The sequence below is a fragment of the Ceratotherium simum genome, chromosome 1 (assembly GCF_057802395.1).
Source record: "Ceratotherium simum simum isolate JZ-2026a chromosome 1, ASM5780239v1, whole genome shotgun sequence".
In the NCBI taxonomy this organism is placed as follows: Eukaryota; Metazoa; Chordata; class Mammalia; order Perissodactyla; family Rhinocerotidae; genus Ceratotherium; species Ceratotherium simum.
The window spans coordinates 93129538-93148993 of record NC_141900.1 but is presented as its reverse complement, the minus strand read 5'-3'; the positions used below and the strand labels follow the sequence as shown (position 1 = coordinate 93148993).

General features: G+C 39.7%; 1 protein-coding gene across 9 annotated transcripts in view; it reads left to right on the top strand.

Moving 5' to 3' along the window:
• The window catches only part of DGKI (diacylglycerol kinase iota), a 311737-nt gene that overhangs the window by 68819 nt on the left and 223462 nt on the right, over positions 1-19456 (top strand). For all 9 annotated transcript variants that reach the window (XM_087431348.1, XM_087431314.1, XM_087431324.1 and 6 more), the window contains exons 4-6: positions 3351-3425; positions 4725-4781; positions 12771-12836. In XM_087431348.1, the coding sequence (XP_087287474.1) occupies positions 3351-3425; positions 4725-4781; positions 12771-12836 (198 nt within the window). The remainder of the gene's footprint in view (positions 1-3350; positions 3426-4724; positions 4782-12770; positions 12837-19456) is intronic.

The window sequence follows — 19456 nt, the reverse complement described above, 5'->3', positions numbered from 1 at the left end:
AATGGATTTCCTTTGACAAAATCAGGAAACCCTTAGTAAGGGCACTGAAGTTACTTTACTTGATATTTAAAGCACTAAGCCTAACTGACCTTTAAATTCATTGATGAGAGTGAATTATTAAATTTTTATAATTTTAATAAGCATGTTTGGGTCCCAGGCTATATTTATTTTTTAAATTATGTTTTTGTGCTAGATTCTATAACAACCATGTCCCAATATGAAGAATAACAACTAACCTGCTGCATTAATTTTAGACTTTTCTTGATTTATCACCTTTCATAGTGAAGGAAGCATTGGCTTAAATAAGAGTTTTTTAAGAAAAAGTGACTACTGACAGTATTTAGAATGTTTAGATTCCTGTGTTTTACCTTTGTATTTAGTTTAAATCTTGCAAATAAAAGTTGTAACATAACCAAGCACAAAAATTCTATATGGTTTGAGCAGTTTCTGCACAGAACCTTATCCAGCTACTTCCAATAACTTTAACCAATTGAAACATAGTCATAAACCAAGAAGTCAGCAGTTACACCCTGAGTCACTAGAACAGTTTTCATCAGTTGAGGAACTGAAATCCATATATTTTATTACTATGGAAAAAGACCCGAGGCCTTCGCTCAGAATTTATTCACTTAATTTTGCATATGATTATAAACTTCAATTATCTGATTTCTCAGATTATAAACTATTTAGAAGCTATCATTTAGGAAATTGGGGGCAACAAAGGACTAGCAAATTGACACTGAAAGGATATCTATTCTGGCAGAAATTCAGGAAACAGAAAAATGGCTGTGTTCTTTGTAGTGAAATGTATCATGTTGCAGTGTTTATGAAGAAAAATTCGGATTATGCTTTATATATTCTGCCTCAAAAGGCACAGAAGTATGTAATATATTTTATGAAAGTCTTTTAAAATTCAATATTGTGTAAATAGAATTAGTTTTATAACTTAAAGCACTTTACTTCACATATCATCACCTGCAGAATATTACACTTGAATTATTCCATATGGGTGATGTTGGTATGTTTACACGCTGTCCCAGAAAGCTGGGAGATAACATGTCTTAACCCAGTGGTTCTCAAACTCTTCTAGCCCAGGTCCTTTATTCAAAAGAGATTGTGACTTAGAATTCCGATAAGGAAAACAAGGCAAGGAGGAGGTATTCTGGTCTCAGAAAGTGCACGTGGATCCCTGAGCCTGCTCGGTGTTCTTCCCACTGTCCGCAGTGACTTCTTAGGAACCTCACGGAGTTCCTGGAGCTCTGCAGAACTTAAGGCAGAGCGCAAGGTCAGGCGCGAAGCTAGGCCAGGGTGGGAGTTATTGGTAAGGAAGGAGGCCTTTTAGGGGTCCTTAGATCATATCCCATCAGTGGTTGTCTCCCGTGAGGGGTGTTGCTTTCCTGGTCTGCAGTGTAATCGGCCAGAGGTTTTGTGGATAATGAGTAGACTGGCATCAACTTGTTTCCGTAGCATCACTGTAACTCTGATTGGCAGTGTGACTCAGGTACCCCATGCATTTTCTGCAGGTGGTGCTACAGCAGCCGTCTCTGCCAGGAGATCCAGAGGAAACAGGAGAGCAACAATAATTTGCTTATGGGCGCTCCGCTCATGAAAATTTGCAAACTCAAATTTTATTATTGTTGCCTTGAGTGCTGCTGCTGCTGCTGTTCTTGTTCTTCTTGTTCTCGTTCCCTCCTCTCCCTCCCCCTCCTTCTTTCTCTTTAGTAATAGAGCCGAGACATTTTTCAGTAGTGTAGCTAGATGCTTGGGTTTCCGTTATCCTTTGTTATTTGCAGAATAATTGATTGTCAGACTTATTTAATGTTCCAGACTATGTTCTTTCCTCAGGCAGAGGAAAGCCAAGAGTAATTAAAGCATCCGCAAGCGGGGTAACTAAACCTGTCAGCGGGGATCTAGACTACGAGCTTAGTGGCTACCGTACTGCTGTGTTCTGAGTACTTTGTTGGTGTCTGATAACACTCTGGATACCCCATGTTGAATGGGTAGAGCCATCAGGGATGCAGGAGGCTAGTTTCTTTCCTGATCCTGCCCCTTCCGAGGTGGTTGTCTGCAGTCCTTCCAGTCTCCTTTGGTAGCAGCAACACCTTATCCCTTCTCACCTTCCTGCCACAGTTGGCTCAAAAAGTAGACCTCAGTAGGGAACAGAAGTGGCGAGGTTGCCAGCAATCTATACCAGTGCCTTTCCTAGGAAGGGACTCAGGGCCTTTCACATTTAGACGCTTTGATAGACTATTCCACAGATTGGCTTTGTTATAATAGGTTTCCTTCTGTGCTCAAACCCCAAAATTGTTCATGCAGATCTGCCTTCCAGTCTGTCCTTTGTAGAGAGGGCTAAGCTTTCCTAGTACCAGTTCTGTGGTACTGGCGGTAATGGATTGAGATTCCACCCATTCCTCCTTCTCCCTGTTGCTTGTTTTTTATTGTTAGAGAAAAGATAAACCTCAAAAAGTATTTTTATTGTCAATTTAAACTGGTACTGACTGTCAGAGAGGCCAAATTATATAACGCTTACAAGTGTGAGCTCTGGAGCAGAACTACCCAGCTCAGTGGGCCCTAATTATATGACCTCAGGCATGTCACTTACTATGCTTAAGTTTTCTCGTCTGTAAAATGGGGGTAAGAATTATACCTGTTTCTTAGGGTTGTGAGGATTAAATGAGTTACTATCTGTGAAATGCTCATGAGAGTCCCTGGCACAGAGCAAGTACTAACTTCCTGTTAGCTGCTGTTGCTGCTGCCGCTGCTGTTATTATTATTGTTGGGTGTAAAAGTTAGACTCGTCTTCTTGCTTTTTGGAAGATTTGGGCAGAAATTCAAGTAGCTTAGTGTAAATTTGTGCCTGGGATAGAAGCCTAAATTGACTGGTCCCTTGAAATGCAGACTCTTTGGCAGTCAAGAAAGAATGCTTGTTTTGAACTTAGACCCAACTTTGGGTGTTGGCTCTGCCTCCCAACTACTAGAGTAAAAATGTAAAAAAAAAAATAGAGAATAATATAATGCCTACATTGCTAGGTTATAAAACTTAAAAAAATACAGAGTAAAGAGCCTGGTTCATGTTACATACTCAATATATAGCATCTATTATAATTATTATATTTTGAAGGGAAAATCGAGGTCACCGTAAGTCATGGGGATACGGAGCTGCTTGATGGGTCAAAGGACTGTTGATGAGGATTGTCATATTGTATGTTTAAGATGAAATTTTAAATTTGCTTAGTAATATAAACAACTGCAAGGTTTGCTTTATTTACCTATACTCTCTTTGGTACCAAGGACCTCTTCAGAACAGACCATGTTAACATGTCTTCTTGTATTTGGATTGAATGTTGTAGAAATCGGCTCTCAGGAGGAAGTGTGCGGTCTGTAAGATCGTGGTCCACACCGCCTGCATTGAACAGCTAGAAAAGGTGAGACAGCGCCATCTGCTGCAAATTTTGGTACCTTGCAGGTGTTTAGACTTCAAGGACAAGGTGTCAATTTCTGTTTCCAAATTTGGAAAACAATGCCGTTTTAAAAAACTGGAAGTCCAGCATTATTACCAGATTAATAATAGAAAGACAAGTCTTATGGTTTATTCACTCTCTTCTTTGCTGAAGTATAATTTGATATCATTTTATGTTGACGCTTGGGAAAAGGAAAGATAAGATTAGAGAGGAAAGCCTGGTAGGCACTAATTTTCTTCAAAATCATAATTGTTATTTACGCATAGGATTTTCCAGAAGATGCTTTTTCTTAAAGAAAAAAAATCCACAAGCTCTTTAAAATCATTGTTTAGATATGTCTGACCTTTCTGAGTTTACTTCTTCCTAAAGTGGCTGCAAGGGAGAGCGCCAGACTAGAAGCCATCTGTCCTCCTTTCTCGGAGGAGTGCTCCTCCTTACGTGTGGCTGGGGCTGGTGGTGACATCCCCGTGGTGTCTTTCCTCCAGAGGAAGTGGATTCTGCACAGTCCATTTATCTGTCACCCGGGGAAGGGAAAGGCTCCAACTGTGAGTTGTCTGCCGTCCTCGTCCCTTTCCCACCTCCTGCCCCATTTCCACGTGCGATTCTCTGTGCATTGTTGACATTCTTGAGCTGCCACATGTGGAAATATTTTAGTCCTCTGTGACATTCATTTAGTTTCACCGACACATTACCAATTGTTGGCAACTGATATTTTGTGGGAATGACTACTAGTATTTTATCTTAATATTGTTTTTGCTGTCCCAATCCCATTTACTCATCTCCTTCATTTCTACACTCCTTTCACCTTATCTAGTAGCTAAAGAAGATATATCGGGACATCTCCCCATCTAAAAGAAAGGCAGTGCTGAACACTCAAATAAAGAGTAATTTTGTGTGCGTGTAATCATCATTTCTAAAGTTTATATTTTCCTACTTTTAATATCTAAAACAGCCAGATGATTTCAGTGCCAGATATTTTCTCTGACTCTTTATTATTTCAGTTTCTCAAATTTACAGCATAAGAGCATTATTGTTTAAAGGTACTTTGATTTCATCAGAGAATTAAGAGGCGTGGATTGGAGATATAGAATCACGTGGAATCTCTATAGATTATATAAAGTGATGGTTTCAAAAGAAATCATCCTTATTCTTTGGGGATTTTGCTTTGTAGTCTCAATATCTGTCATTGTTGGTTTTTTCAGGTAACTCATTCTAGTCTGATGCTCATCCCTAATATAATACACTTTTCTTTTTAAATGACAGATTAATTTCAGATGTAAACCAACGTTTCGAGAAGGGGGCTCAAGATCGCCGAGAGAAGTGAGTATTTCAGAGCTCTATTTCAAATACCACCTTTTACTTCCCATTGATTCATTGGATTCGTAGATGTTCGCAGGGATTAAAAAATAAAGTCTAGCTCCCGCCATTCCACATCAGTTTCTTATTAATACATCAACAAAATACAACTAATAAAATCCCCGTGTCTCTTCAACACTTGTGTACTGCCCTTTATTCTTCTCGCGGAATGTTTTGGGGAGCTAAGGTCTTACTGAATGAATTAGAGTAGAGGGCGGGGGAGGTGGTGGAATTGAAGAGGTAAGAAAGAAATAGCATTTTATTGTCTTTAGGTCCATTTTAATTCCATTTTTAAATGTTGAGTGGGTAGAAGCTATTTGGGGGGTCGGCATAGTTTCTGAGTATTCGTATCAACACTGGAGTCAGACTGTCTGGTTTCAAAATCAGCCTTGATCCTGTGTGATTTTGGGCATCTCACCTAATTTCTCTAGATCTCAATATTTTCATCTGTTAAATAAATAAACAAAAAATAAAAATAATAAATAAATAAACACACACACACATATGTAAAATTATGTTCAGTGCTCAGTCCCTGACCTCACAGTCTGGTAGTGAAGACAGGTAGATAGGAAATTACGGTGAAGAGCGGTTGCTGCTACGTCAGTGGTGAGCAGAGGCGATGACAGGAGTAGAGCTGCTCTCAGACATATTGTTTGCTCAGCTTTTATTTAGAGGAGCCTGAGCAAGCACAGTATAGGGAAAGGTAGAGAAGATGAGACAGCTGGGAGAGGGTCTCAGCCCTCCTGGGTTATCCTGGATAGCTCCAGGCCCAAAATTACCCTCCCCAATCAGCAAAACAAAAGCCTGCAATGAATAGAACCCATCCTCCTTAGAACATAGTTGAGCCTGCCCAGCTATGAGCATCTTATAAGGTGCTCTCCATGAGAGAAAGGGTGGTAAGATAATTTTTGGAAAGTATACTTTCTCTGTTCCGCTTACATTCCCAGTGAGATTACTTTCATTTCCATGTATAGATTTTTACCCCCTTGGAAACCCTCCCAGCTCGTGCACTCCTCAAACCAGCTCTGTGTAGTGACGAATAGGAGGGAGAGGGAAGAGGTCAGAGAAAGGGCTTCCTGGAAGAGGCAGCAACTAACTGAGACTCCAGGGAGTTATCTAAGTGAAGGTTGGGGGCAGTTAGGAGGTGAGTGAGAGCCTTCTAGAAAGAAAGAACACATGCGCACCAGCACAGAAGTGGCACAAGAGAACGTAACAAGTAAGACATGAGATCCACGAGATGAGCAGGGGCTAGACTATGAAGGTCCTTGTAAGCCAGGCTACAAGTTGGGCGTTTTCTCATCACAGTTGTGGGGCATTACACTATTTTAAGCAGAATGTATTATTCTGGCTCCAGGGTGGAGGGAATACCATGTAGTTCAAGAGTGGCAATGTTGGAGGAATGGAGAAAATCTAAGGAGCTGTTCTAGTGATCTAGGCAAGAGGTAACAGTGATGTGAACCGAGAGCAACACTGGGGTGGAGAAAATCAGTAGATATGAATGTGAAGGAAACAAAATTGACAGGATGTAGTTGTTGATCGGATTTTTGACACCTAGATGGGAAAGCCCAGAATAAACCAGGCTTCTGCCCTGAAAAGTCAATTAGATGTTGGAAAATGAGTTGATCTGAGGATGGGGTGGGGAGGTGATGAGTTTAGTTGTAGAACTCTCAACTTTGAGGTGTCCTTGGGGCCCCCAGTTGGAGATGCCCAATAGAAAGCTGAGTGAGTATATGAGTTTGGAGTTTATGAGGAAGATTGGGCTACCGGTGAGACATTTGTGAATCATGAGCATATCTAGGTAGTAAATAAAGCTGTGAGAATAGATGAATGGGTAGAATAGGAATAGAAGATGTCTGCATACAAAGAGGATCACTGACTTTTTAACGACAGTTAATGAAAAAAGACACTATGAAAAAGAATGATCTCATTGTTACTGACTATTACAAGGAGATTGGGAGAAAACATGGAAAGACAATATGTTGGGAGTGGAGGTTGCTAAGAGAGGAAAAATAGTTGTCCCCTCAATTGTCCTCTCCTGCTGTGCTTGTCCATTATGACAGCAATAGGAAGGTTACAGGTCATACACAGGGTGAGAGAAGTCTAAGAAAAATGATAGGATTGTGGGTACCCTCGATGCCACCCAAGTGCGCTATACCATTAGCCAGAAGATAACCAGATAGCTTGAATGAAGGAGAAATTTCATTTAGGACAATAGAAGGAATAGTTTTGTGTTTTTAAGATGGAGTTCATGTGCGTTTTTCTACTGCAGGGGTTTTTTTTTTTTAGTTTAGTTTTTTTTTTAGTTTATTTTTTAGTTCAGTAGCTGTATCACTTCTCATCTATGAAGTCAGATCCTCCATAAGTGTTTTAAACACCTTCCCTCGTCTTCTTATCAAGAACTTGATATTTCTTCTTTTCCTACACTTTCAACTCCAACCCCCCTTCGAGATTATTTCCATCACCATAAACATGCTCTAATATCTCCCATCTTAAACAAACAAAAATATTCCTTAACCACCAACTGTCTTAACTGCTCCCTTGATTCTCAGTTTTGCGTTCACTGCTAAACTTCCAGGAAGTGTTATCTACATAAACTGTTTTCAATATGTCACCTCCTAGTCATTTTAACCTGTTCTGATCTGGTTTCTACCTATCCATTCACTGAAATTGCTTTTTTCAGTGTTGTGAACATCTCCCTGATCCCAAATCCATTAGATATTTTTCTGTTCTCTTCTTATTCAATATTTCAAATGTATTCAAAACATTCAATGTTCCATCCTTCTTGAAATGCTCTCCTGTCTTGACCTCTTTGCTCATTTTCCTCTTACTTCACTGGATAGTCCTTCCCACTCTTTTTCATTGCTCACTCCCCCTGATTTCTACGTATTCCTCTGGGCCTAGTGCTTGGCCGTGTTTTCTCTCTGCACACTCTTGTTGGGAGAGCTCATCCAATCTCATGGCTTTAAATATCATGTCTGGGCTGACAACTCCTGACTGTACATTCCCAGTCCACACTTCTTGGAGTTCCATTTGATGTGCCCATTGAATGTATCACAGTCATTTCAAATATGATGCATTAAAAACTAAACTCTTTATTCCTATCACCATAAAACTATTTTTTTCCAATTCTTTTGCACCTCAGATAATGAGATGGCTATTGATCCAGCTCCTCAATCAGGGAAACTGGGGGATCATATTGATTCCTTTTCTCATGTACTCCCCACATCTAATTCATTTGCCAGACCTGTCAATTTTATTTATAAAATATATTTTAAACCATCCATTTATCTTCATTTCTGTTGTCAGTGCCTAACGCTAAGACACCATGATCTCTCACTTTTGATCACTGCCATAGCTTCTCCATGATTCCTTAGTTTTCCCCTTCAATCTACCATGATTTAAGAGAGTGATCTTTTAAAATGAAAATTGGATTATGGCATTCTCCAGTGGTTTCCATAGCATTTAGAGAAAAACCACACCCCTTGTCTTGGCATGAAAAGTCAGAAGTCCTGCATAGTCTAGCCCCAGCCTACCTCTCCACACTCCTCTAGCTGCCACATGGACTTTCAGTTCTTGAGGTATGCATCAAGATATTCCCCACCTTCACATCTTGTGTATTTTATTGCTGGGAATCTCTTTGCATGGCTAGCTTTTTCTTATAGTTAGACCTCAGCTCAAATATCATCCCCTCAGAGGTCTTCCTTGATGGCCACCTCTAAATAGCTTACACATTGTTCTTTATCAAAGCACCCTGTTCTGCCCCTTCAGAGCATTTTGTATGTCGTAATTATTTATGGGCATTACTCATTTGCTTGTTTGTTGTCGTCCTCCTATTGTGTAAGCTTTGGGAGGTCACACTTGGAATTTGTCTCAAAGGCATAGTACTAGGACACAGAGGATGTGATCAATGAATATCTGTTGACCGAATGCATTTATAAAGGGGCTAATTTCTCCCCAAATGTCTAAGAACTCTTGGTGTAAGAGGACAGTTTGAAGATGAAATTTATGACAATGACCCATTTGAGATTTTTAAGTAAGAGGCTTTAGGTAGTTTACTTAATGTAAATAAAAGAACAGTCACTTTAGAATTAGTTTGACCTGGGTTCAAATGATGCCTCTGCTTCTTTTCTACTTAGTGGTGTCTCTAGAGCTGGGATCTAGAGCAGGGATTGGTAATCGCTGTCACCCTATGCTCTGTGGAGTGTCTGACACGTGGAAGTCTTTTAATGAATGTTGGTTGAACTCCTCTAAGTTGAATCTCTCTGGACCTCAGTTTTCTTAGACATAAACTGTATGGATTGGTCTATAATTTCTAAGATCCTTTCAAGAGCTCTCTAAATAATATGAATTGAAATGGCTGTTTGAAAATAATCGAGCAATTGTGTTAGATAGTTCTGCTAACAATACTGAATATAAACGCTGAAATAATGTGTCACTGAGATTTTTAACACCCATAAATAATAGCCCTTTCCTTACCCAGTACTTGAAGATAGTATATGAATAATTCAGAGATTATTGATGAACGATAAAGAGATGTTATGGTCTTAGAAGCTTTGTTTTGCTATCTTAACAGCAATGTGTCAACACTCATATTTGCAGTGTGAGGATCCTGAGTCTAATTTCAGTTCAGTAACTTAGAAGATATTAGTGACAGTCAAAAGGAAATAGTGTGAAAAATGGAAAGTGCTTGGGAAATAGGATTAGAAAACAGTAGTGATTCCATCCATAGATATGTTTTCCCCGCTAATTGATAAAGGCAATCAATGATCCTCCAAAATGGTAACTACATGATTTAATTGTCAAAGAAATTAGGTTGAGAATTCCATTCAATTCAACACACATTTAATGGATGTTTACTTTGTTCAAACTATGTTTAAGCAGTAGTAGAAGAAATTTATATTAAATCTAAGAAGACCTCTGAATAGAAGGATGCTTGCCATCTCAAATCAGAGACCTATAGATTGGAGGCAGTTACTTGGTTTCTTCTATATTAGTGCTTTTGTTTAAGTTACTTTATGCCTTAATTTCCTACCTAGTATTTCCTAGGAGGGATGATATTAAAAATATTTAACAACTTAGAGAGTCATATATATTAATATTTAAATAAACAATTTAAAAATGTTCTCTTTTATTCCCTAAATAAACTAAACCACATGGTATTATAAATCCGCTTACCAAAGAATATATGTTACAGCACAAATGATTCATAAGGCAGTCTCATAATTTCTAAATAATTGTTGACTTCTGGAAATTGTTGGTTTAATCTGTTGATTAGAGCTGTCACTAGCTAAATAATCCCATGAGTCAGCCATGATTTCACATAGGTAATTGCATCAAATTCTTCCAATGTTTCCCTCCTTAACTGATAGTCATTAGGTGATTTATAGTCTCCGTAAGTAGAGAATTTCTTTTACCATCAATGATATTGCTCATAGGCCCTCAGCTTCTGCTAAACCAACAGTAGTTATAGTAAATTTCTCTCTCCCTCTTATGATACTGTCTGACATTTTTATATTTTCAATGTTTCCACTACTGACTGTCATTGAAATCATTTATTGAAGGAGCTTGAGCCTGAGCTTTCAAAACAGAGGAGAGGCACAGTGTAAGAGCCTGGGCTCTACTGCCAGCCTGCCTGGGTGTGAATCCTTGCTTGGACCCTTACATTTGAAGTGACTGCTCTATACCTTAATTTTGAAATCTCTAAAATGAAGATGATAATGATGATTCAAGTAAAACTCTCTGATGATGTGCCCTACAATAATGTGAATTAGTATATAGGACTATTGACAGTTGCCCCCAGTCTTCCCTAACCGTTATTCCTAAACAGGCAGTGGGCTACAGCTCTTACCACTTGAGTGGGTGGAAAGCTGATGAGGTCAGCCTCAGCTATGAAGCAGAGAGGTGGAGGGTCCAGTACCTTCATCCCCAGTAGAGTTTTTGCACTGAAGTGATGGTATGGACACTGATAACTGGGCAGGTTCCCGAACTTGCTGCCACTGTCCTGAAAGCCACAGCCAGCCATGGAACCCAGAATTATCTATATTGACATTTAAGCTTGTGTAGACAACCACCGTCAATTGAGCAACAGCCCAATCTTCTGAGTTAGGTGGGGGGACCCAATGGCATTGCCCAGGCAACGTGATTTGTTTTCAAAAGAGAGCTCATTGGAACAGAATCTTGGAGACCTGTTATGCCAAAAATTAACTTTCTAGTTGCTTAATAGTGAGAAAGTAGAAATGCTCTCCAATGTTGAGAGGGTGGAGTGGGGTAGGGTGCTATGGCAGTCAGGGGGGAGCTAGGGGGATGGAATTTAAACTGCAATTTACCAACCAATATAGAAATATTTCAATATTTTTAACAACTCATAGGATTTCCTGATACACATCAATTGAACAGCACCTCTACTTATGAAAATTCTCTTGAAAATTAAAATTATTACATGTAAAGCATTTAAAAAAGTGCCTGGCACAGTTAGTATTCAACAAATGTTAGCTATCATTATTAGCTTCTTTTTGAGAACAATATAAGAATAGCGTCCTTGTTTTATTCAACTGCTGCAGTGAGAAAAGCAAGACAAAAATTAGACTAATTACTGGGACCATTATGCTTCTTTATATCTTATTATAGTTAAAAGGCCATTGTTATTCCTCTAGGATCTTTGTTTAGTTTTAATTTAAATTGATTTGACATTATGAAGAGAAATAGAGGTGGCATTTTGGGATTGATAATGCCAATGCTGGTTAGAGGTATTTTTGTCACTTTGAATTTCATGTCTTGATAACATTGTTTTTCCTTGACACTGATCTGTTTCCTATGTACCTGTGCACTGAGAGCAGTGCCTGGCAGATCATAGGCATTAGTAGTTGTTGAATGACTGAATGTATATTAAAGGGCCTTTTAAAGGGAAAGTGTGGATTGTGAGCTGACAATAGGCATGTTTATGTCAGGTAAAGTATGTTTTCTCAGAAAAAGGCAGGAGAAAAAAAATTAGCAAGTATTTTAGGTATATTGGCCTAATAGGGATGAGTTGCGTGTAAGTTATGAGGGTTCACCTGCACCATTGAGCCTGGAGACAACTTTCTCCCTTATACTGTATCCTAACAGCAGTAGTGATGGGTGCTCCTTGACTCTCTGCCTTAGGAGAGCTGATCTATTTGGGAGGAAAAGAACTTTCCATGTTTCCTACAGCCCAAGATAAGAATAGACCTTGAAAGCTGATCTAGTTCAGAGCACCCAAGGACAATTTATATACAATATCACTGCAAAAGCTTCACAGTATGCCCACATCTCTTACCTTTGTCAACTCTTTCCTTCAGCTTTTCTCTTCCTTCGCTTTTGCTAGGGAAAAATTCTCACCATCTATGTCCTGATTCAGGAGATCTATTTCTTTCTGAGAACTTAATCTCTTTAGGTTCTTTCTAGCTTGAATATTTAGTACAGTGCCTGCCTGGCATATACAAAGCATTAAATACATATTATTTATGTATTTAATACATACATTTATTAAAAAATTTAGACGTTGTTGTTTTAGCTTCTCTCCTCCATCTTTTCACTTCTCTAAGGATACTTCTTTTACCTGCCTCAGTTTCCTCCCAGTGCAAGGTCCTCGGGCATGCTCACACGTCTACACAGTGTTTTACCAGGAAGAAAGTAGAGTAACAGCAATTTGGTATGGCCATTTGCCGCTAGGAAGGTAGGTAGTGAGGTACCGCTTAGTGAGGTAGGACATGATACATGGTTTCTACAAGTATGAAAGATCTCTGGAGATGAACAGTTGGCTTTATTTTTCCAAGTGGCTTCATGTTTATTGTTAAATCATACATACACATTTGTTTGTGTGCTAACATGGGCTTAGATTATGGTTTATGGAAATCTATATTCTTAAATCATTTAAAAAACTAATATTGGGGTTTGCAAATTTAAACATGTTCATTTAATTTTGTCTTCCCACAGAATTTTGTGCGTCATCACTGGGTGCACAGGCGTCGGCAGGAGGGGAAATGTAAGCAGTGTGGTAAGGTAAGGGCCCGGACCCCACGGCTATCTCAGGAGGTTCCCCAGCCTTTGCAAGCACCCGACGTAGATGAGTCCTGTCACCCGAATCCAGAGCTTATTATGTCACTTCCTTTCCGAAAGGCCTTATTTCTCCCAGTTCCCTTTCCTTAAGAGGTGTTGGAGAACTCACTGCAAGAGGCAGTGGTCTTAATACAAGGAATTAGCACGTTTTAAGAGAGAAGGATGCACTTTTGTGGTGAATTTCATTGTTGATAGTTGAAATAATAGCACTTCCTATTTTGTTAAAACCCCCTCCTGAGGACTACTGGCTCAGCATACTTCTTTGATCAGCAACAGAAAATCAATGGGTTGTTGAACAACACTACTTTTGTTAACATATTATTGTGGCTGAACAGAACTGTGTGGAAGGACAACACAAAAGGAAGAAATGGGTTGCTCTCTTAGGATATTATCCAGTTTCTGCAAAGAGATGCCTTTCTCAGTTGTGGTTATTTTTGTCTAGTCTCTATCTTAGTATGACTGGTCACAGGCCCCTCAGAGTGCAGGGCCACTGGGAAAAGTGAGGTGGGGTCTGATAGCTGCATGCTATGGAACTCCATAGATTCCACATGTTGTTGACCCCAACAGATTTGGGTTAAGGCTTTTTTCAGTGTACAAAGACTACTTTAGGAATGAAGGGATCTTCTGGGAAGGTTAAACTGGTGGTGAATCACACTACAAAGATTTTTTAACTGACATCACTAGTAAGCTGGGCTCAGTAATGGGAAGTTTTGATTTGGTAGAGAGTGGGTAATTTGGGAGAATATATTCCTTATCAATTAATTCTTAATTATTTACTCATGAGACTCCTTTTGTGTCAAGCACTGGGGTGAGCTGAGCCATATAGCATTTTTGACAAGAGAGGGATGCAAGGAAATACTGGCTGCCTGAGGTAGAGGTGTTGAGAGTGAGCGAGACTTGGAAAATGTTTCATTAATTTTGCTGTTTTCCCCACTGCGTAGCCATTGGTTGCCAGGTTCTTCTTTGAGAGGCTACACACCTTAGCCTCAAGAGTATGGCCCTCCATTATAGCTGATGTTATCTCCTCCAGTTCAACCCAGTGACTCCCAGTTGGTTCCTTTCTAGCCTATAAAGAAGACAGATGAAATAGGTTGAAAGGGGGAGGAGGTGCAAAGAAGAAGATAAGGAGGAAGGAAGAGGAGAAAGATTCTTACTAGCCATCTGACATGGTTGGGAAGAAGGACGTCAGTCCTCTACTCTCATGTGACCTTCCTTCATTGGGTCCATCTACCCTTCTCTTGCTGGTGTTGCCTTGGGTCCTGTGGATATTCTCTTGCTTAGTGGATTGTAGAGTATCTACAACTTCCCCATAAGAATGTGTGTGTGTGTGTGTGTGTGTGTGTGTGTGTGTAAGAGAGAAGAAACAGATAGGCACAGCCAATTTTCAGGTCAGATGTTAAGATCTAGGATCTAGATGAGCAGGTTCTTCACTTTGGAAAAATATCTACACTGGACAACCTAGTAGTTGGCACCACCCCAACAACATAATAGAGTTGGAGGAATTTTATTAAAAGAAAATCAATAAACATTATATACATTGTGATAAGTAGTCCCTAGTGTCATAATACACTCCCTCTTCTGGTCTTGTCTTCTGTTGGCATGGTCAACTGAATGAGAAGAACTGGACTTCCTGTATTTTGAGTTGCTTTGACCATGTCTCCTTTCCTGCCCGATGTTCTCAGGCTGCCATCTGGGGGTGCTCACAGCTCTCTGCTTGTCATAGCTATCAGTGAGGAAGTCAGTGATCCCAACTCTTCATGTATAATTCCCATAATATTGTACAATTGTATTCATCTCCTGTGTTTATAATCTAGCTGCTCATGAATTCTCAGAGACTCAAGCACTTATGGCATGATATGGTCTTAGACCTGTGTCTCCTTGTTGGATAATAGATAACCCTTCTTTGGCTCCTGGCTTCTACCCTGGATTAGAGGAAAGGTAGTGGCTCTATTTCCATTTACAGATTAAGTGATTGCAAATTCATTTCAAACTTGGCTGCTATGCATAATTTTCATCAGTAGGGTTGTACATTCTCCTATATCCAGAGATTTCTAAACCATCCCCCATACACACACACACATCCTTATACATATTATTCCATAATTTACTCTTTGGAATGGGGTGAAAAATACTTCACTTAGCAAAACTTTTTTTTTTTAGAACTGGTGGTTTGCAAACTTTTGTAGTTGTTAGGGAGTGTTTATGGTTAAAAAGTGTTTGTGGTTTCAGTTTCTACTTTTTAAAATCAACAATAAAGTAAATATTTGGACTAATTTTCTCTCAAGCTTTGAATATGTCTTTGGCTGAGTGTGTGTGGCATTTAATGAATATCAGATGAGAGAGCTCAAGATTCAGTTGCCCAGTTGCTTTAACATTTGCTGGCTACCACAGGCTGCCATGTTTATGACCATTACATAGTTTTAAATTTTTTGCATAGTCTTTGTTTGATAGTTTTTATTCATTATGTAAGAGTCAGAGTCCAGGCAGAAAAGAGATGGCACACTCACACTCAAATTATGTAATTTGATGAGTGTTTAATATAAAGAATATTTAAAATGTGTGAGCAGAGTGTGGAGAAACCACAAAGGATAGTGAAGAACTCTGACGCTTGTAAAAGCAGGGAACTATGGTCCAGCCAAGTCTGAAGAGGCAAGGGGATGGAGAGGACTTCTTCAAAGGAGCTGTAACCTTTCGTCAGGAGACTTAGTCACCCTGAGGTCACCTACCAGCTGAGGGAATAAATATTCTGACTTCACTCACCTTCAATCTCCAGTGGCCAAACCCAGTAGAAACCAGAGCACAAGGGACACTCTTGAGGCAATCCATAAAAGTCACCTTTTTACAATGGGACATGGGCTAGAGAAAGAGAGGGAGTGGGTCTGGAGGGGCAGTGGGATTGATCTAGAACATACTGTTTAACATAAAAGCTGTATTCAATCGATGGTTAAAGGCAGGGTGCATATTTATTCTGCAAATGTACCTCTTACTGATCATCACCACATCTACACACTGCATTCATTCGATCAATATTCAACTCAACTGAGTTATCCTTAGTACTTTAAAAAAATCAATATGCTAAGACAAAATATAGTCATGATTATAACTAATTTGACCTTTCATTTTTGAAGCAACCAAGCATCCAAACCCAGCAGTGTGGTAATTGTGGAAATATGCTTGAAATCACAGTTTGAAAGCTTATCTTTTATTTCATTTAGAAATGTATATAAAAGTTATAAAAATAAATGAGTTAACTTTTTTAAACTCAATTCTGAAATGTCAGACATCAAATCTTGAAAGCAGCTTTTAATACAACAACACATAGTTAAACTTTGGTCTACATTTTGGATACCTTCCGTTTCCTAACCAAACATGCCATACCCTTATGAATTATTTGTCCATAAATCATATGGACTTTCTTACGTAATTAGCTTAAGTAAATAAACAGCATGTAGCATTAATTAATTAAATGGGAAAATGTCAAAACTACTCTTTATTGTAATGAATATTGTTAAAAACTAATTTAAAATGAACTTATGGTGAACTTTAAATATTTTAATACTTAAAAAATATATATACGTAAAGGAAATATACTTAATAGCATTTTTGTATTGCAAAAATCCCAAAATGATTAAAAACATTCCATGAGAGTACAGTTGAAATATTATATGAATAGTGAAAGGGATTACAGTCTAAAAATAATGGAAAATATGGAGCTTTGGGGGAAGTTCCTTTATCAACTGAAAGCACCATCCCCTACTGATCTGAAAATATGTGTGCCCTGGGGGTCAGCTTTCAAGAGACCCTGCAAGGTTAGGGACAAAGAATGGAAGGTCAAGGATGAGGATCCATGCACTGGTTAGGCAGGTTTGGTTATTTGCCTGTCTGTGTGTTTGTCCAGCTATAACAGAGGAATCTTCTGCTGTTAGCCTCAGGAGGATCATTGAGGAGGGGTAGAGTGGGTAATACGAGGGCAAAGAAATCCCGCCTCTCCATGGAGCCCCTGCCAACGTAGCTGATGGAAGCCTGGCTTTTCCTTCTGTCCTTGGCTGAGTATCAATAAAAGGGACAAGGGCAACCACGATTCTACTCTTTGCTTCTGTGTGTTTGGCTATTTTAGCTTCCTCATATAGGTGGTATCATGTAGTATTTGTCCTTCTGTGTCTGGCTTATTGCAATGAGCATAATGTCCTCCAGATTCATCCATGGAAGAGGAAAGGGGGAGGTATTAGTCAAAGGGTACGGAGTGTCAGTTATGCAAGATGAGTGAGTCATCTAGATCTACTGTACAGCGTATTGCCTGTAGTTAACAATACTGTATTCTGTACTTAAAATTTTGCTAAGAGGGGATATATTACGTTGCGTTCTTATCACAAAAAACTGTTTAAATAGGGAGGGCAGGAGATAACTTCTGGAGGTGTTGGATCTGTTTATGGCATAGATTGTGGTGATAGTTTCACAGGTGTAGACTTGAAATTCATCAAGTTGTACACATTAAATATGTACAGCTTTTGTATGTCAATCATACCTCAGTAAAGTAGTTTTAAAAAAAGGGGGGGACAGAGGGCTGAAGGCTTAGAAGCAGTGCTCCTTGCTGCAGTCCCCAGGTGGGTAAGTCACTCAGTTCTCACCTGTAGAGCCATTTCTGCTGCCACTGCTCCCCTGGTCTTTGGCATGGTCAGTGTCCTAGTAATTACAGCTAATGTGATGCTCTGGTCACTCTGGTCCCCATTGCTCTTTCTTCAGAAGTGAAGGCACTAGGATTGTGCAGAGAGAGGAGTGCAGCCACAACAAAGGCCCCAGCCAATTCCATAAAGAGCTGGAATAGCCCCTCAAAGTTGCCCTTTCCTGACCAATCATTGGATGTGGGCTGTCCTTGGCCGAGGTGATTCTTTTAGGCTTAGGGCAATTCCTAAAAATGCAGAGTGACTCCTTTGAGAGCCATCAGCCTCCAACACTCCTATCAACTAGAGGAATGAGATGAATGAGAGTCCTGGTACTGTAAGAGTGGATGATATGGGGAGTCAGGGCTACCTACTCCCACACCTTGTGCACTTTAATCCTTTTCATGCCAGATCCCAGATATTCCCACTTGAATGTAACAATGATTGCAGCTGGGCCTACCCAACCTGTGACTTAGTGAGCTGACAGAACCCAGCTCATGACGACCTGGTGATTTGTGGTCAGGTGTTCCTCCACCAGAGCATAGTAACATGCCAGGAGCTGTTTTTTGAAAGATATACAGTTCTCTCCTGCAGATGGCACACTTTTGTTTTCAGAATCCTAGGGTCTATGTTGTAATTCTCCTATTGGTGCTTGTCATAAACTCCACAGGGCATCTTTTCTCCTCCTCAGTACTTCTAATACCATGGGGTCTGCTGGGTTGGATGGCCCAAGTGACAGGGTCTACTTTCATTGCAGACTGCACTTGCTGCAAACTGTTTCATGTTCTGGGCTCCACTCTAAGCTGGCAGCATTTAATATCATCCAATAAATGGATTGGGGCAGTATTCCCAAGTGTGGAATATGCTGCCTCCAGAATTCAAAGAGGCCTACAAAGTGCTGTGCTTCACGCTGAGTGGTCAAAAATGCACTAATTTGTCCTTTAGGTTAGACAGGCTATTCTAGCTTGCCCTGGACCACTGAACCCTAGAAGCTTCACTGATGTGTGGGACCTCTGATTCTTCATAGGGCTTCTCTCCCCACCTTCTGTCTCACCAAGGCTTCCAATGTACTTTCCATTTCTTGCTTATCCACTTTAACATGATGCCATTGATATGGTGGACCAAGTGGTTTTCTGCAGAATGTTCATATAGTTCAGGTCCCTTTGCACTACGTTTGGATAAGATTCAGAAGAGTTAAAAGCCCTGGCACAAGGTTGTAAAGCATACTGTTAACCCTACCAAGTGAATGGAAACACTTTTTGATTCTTTTTTCAGAGAAGGATGGAAAAGCATTCATTTGCCAAATCAGTGGCCACATGTTACACACTCAAGGCCAAAAGATAGCAAATTTGGCACAGTATCTGCGATTAGAATATACTTGATTGAATTTGTGTTAGTCTAGCATCATTCTCCAGTATAATGTCTGGTTTTATAGGAGCCCAACTGGTGAATTAAATGGGGATCCTTGGGGGAACACCACCACTGCCTCCTTTAGTCATTAAGAGTGGCACATAAAGAGGTAATTTTAAAAAACATGAACACAATACCATTGTCATAACTTTCAGAATTAACAATTTAATATCATCTAATACCTATTGCTTCTGAGAAGGTAACATTGGTTTTGATTTTGACTGGGAGGGTGGTTTGAGGGCTTTCTCACTATGCTAGCTCTTACACAGCAGGCCAAGAAACCAATGTTGGAGTCCTGCCAAATACCAAGTGTGTTTACTTCAATTATACAATTAGGGATCACAGAAACTGATCCTGGTGGGTTTGTGGAGCCAGTAGACTCTCTTTAAAGCAGTCCTGGTCCAAGACTCCATTTTTTTAACTGGATTTCATACATCCCTACTCTCATAGAGGGCCATGATGCTCCTTCACACCCAAGTCTTTGGGTATACA